At 40.9% G+C, this 12,521-nt stretch overlaps 1 protein-coding gene across 4 annotated transcripts in view; it reads left to right on the forward strand.

Moving 5' to 3' along the window:
* Nucleotides 1-12,521, forward strand: part of LOC133376933 (SITS-binding protein-like) — a 107,337-nt gene that overhangs the window by 48,287 nt on the left and 46,529 nt on the right. For all 4 annotated transcript variants that reach the window (XM_061609920.1, XM_061609919.1, XM_061609922.1 and 1 more), the window contains 2 exons: nt 8,440-8,611; nt 10,544-10,751. In XM_061609920.1, the coding sequence (XP_061465904.1) occupies nt 8,440-8,611; nt 10,544-10,751 (380 nt within the window). The remainder of the gene's footprint in view (nt 1-8,439; nt 8,612-10,543; nt 10,752-12,521) is intronic.

Below are 12,521 nucleotides of genomic sequence, written 5' to 3' on the forward strand. Positions count from 1 at the left end.
TTTGTTTAGACAGTTGGAGGTTCCAATGAAGAAGAACCCTCCAGGAGTCTACTGTCAGGTTGAGCAGGGAGGATCCTCCTTGCCGCTTACGGAGTCTTTTTCAGACTCTCACAGTTCTGTTCCTGATGAGGACATGGCAGAGAGTGTGCGCACTCTGAGGAACTACTTAGAACAAAGGACTGTGACAATTGAAAGGCATCCAATGAGGTGGAACTTAACATTGCAATCGAATAATTTGGTCATTTCCTATAAACACAACGCCGGGGAGCGGCACCCCTCATTTCCGAGCATTTCGTTCTTGGACAACTGCTTTCGTCAGTCCATGCACGCCCCGTGGCGAACAAATTATATCAGATCAATGATTAATATTTCTAACAATCCACGTGACTGGCGTTTGATTATTACCTGTCACTCCAGTAAGGTAGCTAACCAAATTCTAAGAGCAAGGGACGGTCTAAATAGAAGAGGGATATCCGTACAAAGTTATTATACCAACGCTGTAGCTCCAATGCCGTTAGCCAGTCTTCACAGGCAAAATCTGTCTATTAGCATGGTTGTATCTGAAGCATCTTCAAGAACTAAAAATTACAAGAACCCCGACCAGCCGGACCCTGATCCATCAATTTGCAATACTCCTCTACAGTCATGACATCACTGATGCCTGCTCTTTTACAGGAATTAGAACCAGAGGAGCTACAACTTACGGAGCTTTATGTCCAACTTCCAGAGTCGGAGAGATTGGCACTTGTCACTAAGTTGCATCTTCTGATTCAACGACTCAGAGCTGCAGACTGTAACGAGACATCGATAGCTTCACCCGCTCCTTTAAATGATGCTGGAGGAAACCTTTGTACCACTAATACAGGAACCCCTATTAGGCAAAGTCCGACTCCAACAGAAGAAATGATTCCTAGTATTGTTAAATCCAATTGTTGCAAAAGCGGTGCAGTTTTTCGGGATGACATGGGAGTTTTAAATAGAATCTCAGAATCCAACTGACATGTACCTCCCGCTGCCCTGCATTTTCTTTCTTGGAACATAGCTGGCTGGAAAAGCAAACAAAGCGATCCAGAGCTGATCTCCTATTTTAACAACTTTGATGTAATATTTCTCCAAGAGACCTGGGCAACTTGTAAACCTATTTTGAATGGCTTCTCCTCTAGACACTTGCCAGCCACATTTGCGGGCCCCAGGAGAGGTACAGCAGAAGGGGGTCTGGCAATATTATTCTCCACTGATTTGGTCATCCAAGTCAGAGATCTTCAACCTTTGAAATCTATGGCTATGGCAGTGCTCCTGGAATTTAAAGTTTTATCTGTCCTATGCATCAATGTTTATATGCCTTCCAATCATACGCGTACCAACATGGATTTGATCTGGGATGAGTTTGATAATTATTTGTTAGATTTGGAGATGAAATATCCTAGAGCATATTTGATTATCATGGGGGACTTTAATGCGAGGATTGGACCTAATAATAATGCCCTTTTCTCGTCAAGGTTATGGAGGGGAGAAAATTGTGACCACCTTATCCCGAATCTCAACAGACTTTCGAAGGACAGCAAAATCAATTACGGGGGAATATGTCTCTCATGTCTTGTGGGCAATCATAACCTGATTATTTTAAATGGACTTGAACACCTAGATGGCACTGCGGAATACACTTACATCTCCACCTGTGGAAGCAGTGTAATTGATTATGTAATAATTTCTTCCCAACTACTTAATTTGATTTCTGCCTTTAAGGTAGGAAACAGACAAAATAGCTACCACCTACCGCTTAATATCGAATGCCTCTGCCCAAAAAACTCCAGGTTAATTAATTACCACAATGTTACCCGTAGTTGCAAGTTCTCTGCGGGCAGAAGAGTCAGATGGACGACACAGTTGGCCCTCAAGTTTGAAAACTTCCTTTTCTCTCCATCGGTCAGGGCCATCTGGGAAAATTTAAGAAAAGCTAATAACTCCCAGTTAGCCCTAGTTGAGTATACATCTTAGTTTCAAATTTAAACGCCATTTTTTTCCCCAGACAGCACGTGGTTAAAAAAAATTCTGGCTGTAATGCGAAATGGTTTGATTCGGAATGTTTGGCCTTGAGATTACAGCTGAGGAATGCATATATGCAATATCGCCAGCAAAATCTTATTCAGCGTCCGCCTGAATATTAGGAAATACAAATCCCTGCTGGCTACTAAGAAAAGGTTATTTGTACAGCAAGGATGGGAGTCCTTAATTCAGGCATCGAGATCTAAAGACTCTAAAAACTTCTGGGCTATCATCTCCAATGCCTCCAGTACTGAATCTATAGCTCTTTGTAATATCTCCCCCAGATTTGGGAACGGTACTTCACTGATATGTTTGTGGAAGTTCGTCACAAAGATCAAAGCCGTTTTATTCCCCCTGATCTTATGTCTCTTCCGTCTTGGCCCCCTGTCACACAAGGAGAAGTAAAAGATCTAATAGCTGGATTGAAGGCGGCCAAGGCACCCGGTCCTGATAATATCTTGCCAGAAATGTTAAAAAAAATTCCAGACTGGTGGGCACCCATCCTAGCCAATCTATTTACCAAAATTAATAACACGGGTCAATTCCCGGAGGCTTGGAGTGAAGCAATAGTGGTGCCAATATTCAAAAAGGGAGATAGAGAGGACCCGTCTAATTACAGGCCAATTAGCCTATTATCAGTAATCGGCAAACTATATGCTGCACATTTGAAAGTAAAGCTAGAAGCCTGGATGGAGGAACATGATATATTAGGAAAAGAGCAGGCCGGGTTTAGGAAAGGCAGTTCGGTACTGGATCACTGCCTAGTATTGAGCCATTTAGCGGAAAAATATAGCAAGCTAAGAGGTAATGGTCTTTATGTGGCCTTTGTTGATCTCAAAGCCGCTTTTGACTCAATTCCACGGGACAAACTATGGATTAAACTAGCAAATACTAACATCGATAAAAGACTGCTTTCCCTGATTTACAATCTATATCAGCACACCTCCCTTTGTGTCCGTTGTGGCCGTGAGGGAGGTTTGACCGACTCCATCTTTTCTAACAAGGGGGTGAGACAGGGGTGCATACTAGCACCCCTGTTATTTAATTTATACCTAAATGACCTGAGAGCATCTTGCCTCTCTCAGGAATTTCACTCCCCCAAAATTGCAGAAATAAGATGCCCTCTGCTTTTGTACGCAGATGACGCGGCCCTTCTCTCCCTTTCAAAAGTAGGGCTTAAACGAATGCTACGAGCTTTCATGTTCTATTGCAGTGAAAATCGATTGATTATTAACTTCTCCAAAACCAAAATTTTGGTATTTTCCAATCGTAAAAACAACCTCCGTCTGGTCAATTAACGGTCATCAAATAGAACAGGTCCCATATTATAGATACTTAGGGATTATCTTTCACTACTCGATGAACTGGACTACCCATATAAGAGCGGCAATTATGAATGCCCGTAACATGATCAAGGGCATGTTACGCTTCTTCTTTTCCAAGGGTGGGCAGTACGTGCCAGCTGTCATCCAGGTTTTCAAAGTCAAAATCATCCCCCAGCTCTTATATGGGATCCCCATATGGATACATTCATTTAATTCCTCGGTGGAATCAGTTCTTTCACGTCTCTTACACAGGGTGCTAGGCGTCCCAAGATATGTTACCTCTGCAGCTCTCAGACTAGAATGCGGTCTCACATCTTTGGAATGCCAGGCATGGTTGATGGCGGTGAACTTCTGGGTCTCACGAGCGTTTAACCCACGGCCAGGATATTTAACTGCCCTCTGGAATGATGATTTTACATCTAATTGGTGTAAAAACTTTACTGCGAAATTATTACGGTTAGGTTTTTCCGCGGAATATTTAGTATCCCAACCATTTACCATGGCAAAAGCCCAAATTCGATCTCGGCTTAGAGATTCTGACTTACAATCTACGATCAGCGGAGCCACTAAAGTATGTTCTCCTCTTTTTTTGAAACTAAAAATGGTCCCTGAAAATTATGCTCCCTATTTGGACTACCTTACAGTACCTAAATTTAGACTAGCTTTTACGAAGGCCAGATTCTCTGCACTCAGCATTGTTGAAAGGAAGGTATGCTGGTCTCCCTGTTGTACAACGTCTTTGCCCATGTGGAATGGGCTCCATTGAAACCCTTCACCACATGGTTTTAAACTGTCCCCTATACTCTTTGCTAAGGGACAAATATATTTCCCTCTTGCTACTAAGGTATTCTTCCAAGCCCCCAGAAACTATAGTATCTTACCTATTGGCTGGTTCAGATAGGGAAACTTCCCTCCAAGTAGCTAAGTTTATTCAGGCCTCCCAACAAATACAGCTAACCTTGCCCTCTTAACTGAATGCTCTTGCTTTGAAGCAATTTTATTTTGTATTCTGTTTTATTGTCATTCTGTTCCTTTTGTATATATACTGTATTTTGTATTTCTTGTTTTATAGTGGGTCCTTGACCGTAATAAACTTATGATTATGATTATGATTATGACTCAGTTTATTGGTCCTCATCCAGCCCACTACCGAGTCCAAGCAGCTGTCCAGACCTTGCATGGCTTCTCCCAATTCAGATATTTCAGAGAAATAGAGCTGGGTATCGTCAGTGTACTGCTGACACTTTGCCCTAAATCTCCTGATGGCCACTCCCAAGGGCTGCATATAGATGTTAAACAGCATGGGGGACAAGATGGTACACTGTAGCACCCCAAAGTTCAACTGCCAGGAGGCTGAAAGATATAATCACCCAATGCTATTATCTGAAAACAACCTCGGAGATAGGATCGGAACCACTGTAAAACAGTGCCTTAAGTGTTTTGGCCTGGCTAGAACGTGTTTTTGCTTGTCTGGTTGGAAGATAGAGAGGGGTGTGTGAGTGTACATAGAAACTAGCCTACTGCACAAATGAGAAATTTACATTAGTTGCTGTGTCTACTTTTACCTCTTGACCCACCCACCATTGTCATGTGGCCCCAGGAAAGTTGTCCAGAAGAGACTGCGGCCCTTGGGCTGAAAAAGGTTTCCCGCCCCTGCATTAGGGGCTGAGCATAGAGGAAGACGTTTGCAGCTTTTGGAGGTCTTGTGCCTCTTGGCTTAATTAGCGAGAGTCACGCCTGTGATCTGCTGTATGAATGGAGAAGAACCAGGGCATGCTGTTGCTTTCTTGTGTCCTTCATGCTTAAGTTTCAGCTTCAACCATCTTCCCCAAGCAAAATGGAGAACCTAGGAGCCAAGCCTTTGGACAGGTATTTTAAACAGCAGCAAAGCTGAGCCTCTGGGTAACAACACATGCATGTATATAACTTGATTTATCCACACATTTTATATATTTATTACATTTTTATCCCACAAGGAGGCCACAGCGGTGCACATAGTTCTCTTCCCCCATTTAATATGCACAACAACCCTGTGAAGTAGGTCAGGCTGAAAATCTATCAGGCGTCACTTGAAGATTTTTTTTTTATGCTGACAGACCTATGCAGCTGTTTAAAATATTATTGACTAGCCACTCACTTAAATTATTATTTTGTATTGTTTTTAATGGTGTTTCTGTTGCTCTCCCAGTGATCAACTCCCTTCCCTCACCCTTAAAGAATTTTTTTAAAAAAATATTTTACTTCAAGGGTTCCACTGAAGTTTTGTTTAAAGTGAGGAGTTCTGCCATTGCAAAAAAGTTTAAGAACCACTGGTCTAGTCTTTGAGCATTACTTAAAACCTCCTCACCATACTCTAAGATAGTGGTTCCTAACCTTTTTGTATGACAACCCACAAGTCCAAATTAACTTGGAATGGCAACCCATCTATTTATTGTCACATGAGCTTTGGACTTTAGGTGTTCAGCAGCCATTGGTTTCATGCATTTTAACCAAAGGCAGCACCTGTGCATCAAAAGCGAGCTGTAATAGTTCCTCAAAACAACTTCCTGTATGAGCACCTTGTAGTGAACTGTCACCGGAGCTGCTGCCAACTTCCATAGAGCAGTTCCCCCTTGTTACAATGTCAGACTTGAGCCTTTCTGACATTCCTTTACAAGTGTCAAAATAACATAATATGCCAACAAAACAAAAAGTTGTAAGAGGTATTCATCATACCAGTTAAGGATGGAAAACAGTAATCATGACCCACTTGCACAGGCTTTGCAACTCATCCGCTGGTCGCTACCCACAAGTTGGGAAACACTGTTCTAAAACATCTGTGGACACATGGATAAATATACTGCATGGCCTTGGTGACCACAGGTGTAATCTCCAGTGGCTGCAGTTGCATCTTTGTTTTTTCCACAATGTCATGATGAAGGGAACTGCTGTGGTCTATAGGTGAGTGTAATGGCCCACTCCATTACATTTGTCTATGTGTACCTTGGGACAAATGAAAAAGGAAAGTAACTGTGGCTATGAGAATATGAATGATGTACAGCCTAATCTTAAACATTACTCAGAAGAAACCGAGTCTAACTGTTCGTTGGGACTCACTTTCTGGTAAGTTTATTGAGGGTTAGAGCCTGCAGTCTGTGGATTTGCTGACTACTTCAGCAGCTGTCACCTCCAGGTTGCTCCCTCCCATGAGTCTTCAGTGGAACAAAACCAGGCTATTTGCAAATATACTGCCATGTGGGCCATGTTTTATACGCTGCCCAACAATGGCAGTATTCTCTGAAATGCATAGTAAGAGAACGTAAAAAAGGAGCTCATAACCCTCAGCCTTGGAAACAACTCAAGGCCAAGGGGTTTAAAGAAGAAGAATACTTTAGCCCAGCCTATTTCATCATCAAATAATTCTAATGCAAGGTTGAATTTTCAACTCTGCCAATAGGCCTTGGCAGCCACATTGTTAGGGTAGCCACTTATGCTTCACCAAAAAAGAGGACACAGATCTATATTAAACCTGCATATGCTAATTAATATGTATAGATACAAATTTAGAAACAATGACCTGGTTTGTGAGCATGTGGGCTCCTGGAGAAGAGCTCATAGCCTCTTTGCTGCTCCTTGCCCTGTTTTATTGCTGCGCCACAATTGGCTAAGACTAGGTTTGGCTTAGCCTATTGTCTGAGCTGGGACTTGAGGGACCTCAGTAACCATGAGCTGTAAGGAGAGGAGAGGACAAGTCACTATCTCTTTAATCTCGCCTACCTAGGATTGTTGTGAGGGTAAAATGGGGAGGGGGAGACCTTGAGCTCCTGTGAGGAAAGATGGGATATAAATGTAATGAATAAATAGATACATTTTAAACAAATGCAATACATCTCTCAGCATACTGGGGAAGACTGTGTCAAGGTGATCTTTGTGCTTGCTGAGTCTGCTTTTCAGGTGCTAAACTGCTGATGAGCAACTTCAAAGCCCTTTCTTATGGTTCTTTACATTTAAATTTGGTTTGGACTGTGGATTGTCCTCTGTCAAGCAGGGCAGGTGGCCAATCTACATGTTGTAGCATTGAGGATTCTCCAGAAAAGTAAAGGGGCTTTTCAGTTCAGTGAAAATTATTTTCAAATTGGGGATTATTTTCAAGTCAGGGACAAGAAGTCACAAACTGTGGAATCATCCTCCAAGTTATTTATTATTATGAACTACCTGCCTGGTGTGGTTTTTTTAATGGCAAGATTAGCAACCCCTCTACCGCAGTGAGTACAGGCTGGATGAATCAAGGAGGAATGGGTTTTAGCTGGGTTAATTTTAAATTGGCATTGTTCCACTGCTTTCAAGCAGCCCTTTATCATTTATGCTAGTCTTCTCCTGTATGTTCCCAATAAGCAAATAAAGCATGTGAATACCAAATATGAAGGGCCCCGGTGACCTGGCACAAAAATCCATCGTAAAAGTGTTCACATTAATAATTCTAATATAATGAACCACAACTAACCACAAAACAATCAAAAGCTTCTTATATGAGACAATTCATAGTTGTATCTCAAACCTGCTAAAACCTTTTCATTACGCTAGCCATAGCAATTAAAATAAGTGACATTTACTGTCTGAAAGTAAAATGAAGTGTAGTTAAGCAAAAAAGAAATGTAAACACTCAATTAAAATAACTGTTCAACCATTCATCTTGAACCTTCGGGTTCATTTGGTTCCTGTGGCTTAAAGTCTGGAAAACCCCCAACCATGCCACATAAATGGGCTTTCAATGGCTATATCTCCACACTAACCTAACCATGGACTGAGCAGTGTTATGTCTACTCCAGGTCCTAAACAGGGACACTGGGTTCAGGATATTGGAAAGTTTTATGTGATATTGCCTATGAAGGTGCAACAGTGATTTGGGTCCAGCATGTTACATTGTTTAGAAACCTGCTCTGTATGTTTAATATTCTGTGTATTACATTATTCCTGGTCTAGATCTCAGCATCACAAATTGGTGGTGCTAGATTCCTCCTCATTCATGAAAAGCAAAGCTGATTGTCAAGATTATACATTCTTCTTTCTGTAATATTGTGCTTTCCAGGACTGCTTTTCCATGGTAAATATTTCCTGGTATGGAGGAGCAAGTGTCAGCAGCCAGCATTGGCCTCTGAACAATGCAAACATCAAGTCCCAACCATTCATTGTCAGCAGCCTTGCCAAAACCCCAGCGGCCTATGGCTCTGTCTTAGAAAGATATTTTTTGGGATCAACTGGTAAGATTTCCTTTCCTTGCTTGATTTTCCACCACTGTCAGCTATAAATTGCTCATCCATGGCTTTAAATATTTGAATACAGTCCAACTGAGTGAAAGATTAAGAAGGGAGCCAGGGTTGTTTCATCTTCTCTAGAAAGGTTGGCTAGCTACCTCAAGTACCTGTCTCATTTAGGGTGATTTATTATGACTTAGTATGATAGCCGTATGTCCTATTTTGCAGAGGACAATCCTCTGTTTGAATGAGTCCTCTGTTTAAACGGCTGTGTGGCCCAAATCCAATTTTAAAGAACAATAAGTAGAAAGGATGAACAGAGGCCTTAAAATTGTCCATCAACAGTTAGTATCCAGAAAGCAGACTGAGCAGGCACAGGTCATCTGGTCACAGTCTTCCCCAATATGGTGAGATGTATCAAATTTCTATTTCAGTTTTAATTGTTTCTGAATTTCCTTCTATACATATAAATGAGCATATGCAGCTTTTATGTAAATCTGTGCCCTCCTTTTTGGCAATGCATTTCTTCTTTTTGGCAACATGTAAATGACCACCTTACCAGTGCAGTGTGGTGCAGTGATGTTTTTGAATATTATTTTAGCTTCTGATGTGGGAATGCTTCCCCCCACCCCGAGGAACAGCACAAAATTGCTTTCATTCTTTAAAAACTAACATAACAAGGAAGAAGAGTGAAGAAGTGTGGGGTAAGATATGGGGAAGGACCATAGTTCAGTGGTAGAGCATCTGCCTTGCACACAGAAGGCCCCAAGTTCAATCCCCAGCATCTCCAGGTAGGGCTGGGAGAGTACCCAGCCTGAAACTCTGGAGAGCCACTGCCAGTCAGTGTAGACAATACTGAGCTTGGTCTGACTCAGTATAAGGCAACTTCTTATGTTCCTCCCCCATCCCACACCCATTGCCTTCCTATCAGTGCATAAAATCCCAATATGTTAGCTCTAGACACATAAAGCTTGAACTGGTTTGTGCTTTAATTTGTCAAAAATGTCTACGTTGGGTAGGCAGGATATCTATTCCATGTCCCTTCTTCATCATATCTTATAGTTGTGTTATTATGTGACATAAATAGTGTGACAGCATTTCTAATCAATAGCATGTTGATGCCACAAATGTGTAGACCATAGATAGCTGATGTAGTGCCCCCAAAATGCTGTTGGATTACAACTCCCATCAGCCCCAGTCAACATGGCCAATGATGATGGGGGTTCTACTACAGCAACATCTGGAGAGCACCATGTTGACTACCCCTGGTAAAGAGTGAGAGCTGCCAGCTTCCTGTTCCCTCTGCCCTGTTGCATTTGGAACAGGGCAGAGTATGCCGTATCCCAGGTATGCCATATCCCAGGGCTGAATATCATACTATGAGCAGGATTCTCTGCCAGGATCAACAACTTTGGAAGGTAGGGAATGCCCGTTTCCAAGCTGTGTTTAATTTGGAGATGCCGCACATGTCCATGTTCAAAAGAGACTCATTACATTGATGATTTTCAATCAGCGTCTGTAGATTTTGATACCTAATTATAGTTATTATATGTATTATTTCATCAGTAAGCAGTCATGAAAAATTTAACTGTCTATACAAGGCTTATGTGACTTAGACTCAATGTGGCTCTGCTTGTTGTTGTTGACAATCAGCTGCTTTATTCCTTAAATAAGAAAATCTGCTGGAATGTCAACAGCCGGCTGAGACAGGACAATCAGGATACCACAGAAAGGCCTGTGTCCTTTGATGCAGGCAAAGACAGACATGTAGGTTTATGCCCTTATAATCATCATCTTCAAAGAAACAGGGATGGGGGAACAGTTCTGATTGCTCACACTGGAATGAAGTATTATATTGGGATTGCATCAAATGAATGACAAAGTGAAGCACAATCTTAACAGTCTGATTCCTTTTATATGTGTGTGTTATCTCTAAAGGGGTGACAGTGATGATTGCCTCAGATATATCCATCTCCCTCTCAGTCGAGAAGAACAAACATTTTTGCCTTGAGAGTACTGTTGGCATTGACATGGCATCCCTGCAGTACACAGTGTGTGTCAGTCAAAACATCACATCTGCTCATCAGGAAGTGGGAAGCCAGCTTTCAGGACAACAGCGGAGGCTGCCAGATACTGACATACTAAGGTACGAAAGATATTTGAAAGTAGGTAGTGTGGTCTGACATTATACGATCCCACGACCTTAAGGATGTAAGTAGCAGCCTTCTAGTGATGATTTACGAGTTATATGCAAGCATGTATAACAACTTTTTTTTTTTTTTTTTAAAGACAGATTGTGAAATAGTAGTAATTGTTGTTACTGATATTCCTTTTACATATACACTATTTTTCATTAGAAGTCTGAGAGAGGTTTATGGTACTAAAATGATAAAACCATACTCCATACATCAGTAAAATCCCACCTGAATGAAACAACAAATACAATTAATAATTACATTAAGTACAATTTAAAAATGGACTATGCAACAGAAATAAGCCCAAGGTCCATCACTTGATCTCAAGAGACTCTAAATACCTGTGTAAATAGATCACTGCTTCCACAGTCAGGTTACATGTGATTTTATATTGGATTTTCTTCCCTTATCAGATTATCAGTGGATTGGAAAAATCTGAATTAATTGGGGGAAAGTGTGGGCTGCCAGTTGCATGAGGAGGACAGTGTGGGGGTGGTGCAAAAAAAAAAATACAGAACCTGCTTCAAATCCACATTAAACTCCCATGTGGATGAGTCCGATATATCTTGCATTGCCCAGGAAAAGAAAACAATGAAGTCATTTAGCATATTCCTTCCCTCCCTCTCTATGTTCAAAATCTCAATCTCTCACTCATTCACACACACACCACTTTTCTGCTCAGGGGTTCCAAACATCAATTTACAATCTCAAACACATGTTGTAAGTCTGTGGGAAGGGAGAAAAGCAGCTGAAGGCATCATTTGGAATGATGAAACAGTATGGGGGGGAAAGGGGTGAGGAAGCACTCCTCCCTCCCCCACCACTTCTCCAATCCAAATCTCTGTCCCCAAAGCAGCTTTCCCTTTTTTAAAAAGGCTGTCAGGGTAATGCTTCACCAATCCATGTGTAACAACAAGTTTGGCCCTTACTGTGAACACTCTCAGAATGATTACTCAAGAGCTTGTTATACAGAACCTCTTGCTAAGCATTAATACTCTTATATAATTTCAGGATAAGGATTTAGTTTTGATATATGAAACCATTTTTAACAACATTTAAAACAAGGGCAGGAAACCTGTGACCCTTCAGCTGTTGCTGGACTCCAACTCCCAACAGTCCTAACCAGCATGATCAATGGTTGGGGATGATGGGAACTGTAGTCCAACAACATCTGGAGGGCCATAAGTTCCCCAGCCCTGAGTAGTACATTTTATTTATTTATTTATTTATTATTTGATTTATATCCCGCCCTTCCTCCCAGGAGGAGCCCAGGGCGGTGAACAAAAGCACTAAAAACACTTTAAAACATCATAAAAACAGACTTTAAAATACGTTAAGACCAAACAACTTCAAAAACATTTTTAAAAAGCTTTCAAGACATCTTTAAATTTTAAGGTTCAAAACATAATTGTGTGGGTTTTTTAAAAAAGGTTTAATAAATAATAACAATAATAATAATAATAATAATAATAATAATAATAATAATAATAATAATAATAATAATAATAATAATAATAATAATTAATTTGTGTGTCGCCTATCTGGCAGATAGCCACTCTAGGCGACATACATTAAAATGGGATAAAATACAATAGTATCAAATGCAGTCACATTAATCTCAATAAATAAAATACTGGACAGTCATCAGTACATTTATAAAAACATTTACATATACAGCATATAATAGATGACAAAATCATGGAGATTAACCCATCCCAAAG

The sequence above is a fragment of the Rhineura floridana genome, chromosome 2 (genome assembly GCF_030035675.1).
Source record: "Rhineura floridana isolate rRhiFlo1 chromosome 2, rRhiFlo1.hap2, whole genome shotgun sequence".
Lineage (NCBI taxonomy): Eukaryota > Metazoa > Chordata > Lepidosauria > Squamata > Rhineuridae > Rhineura > Rhineura floridana.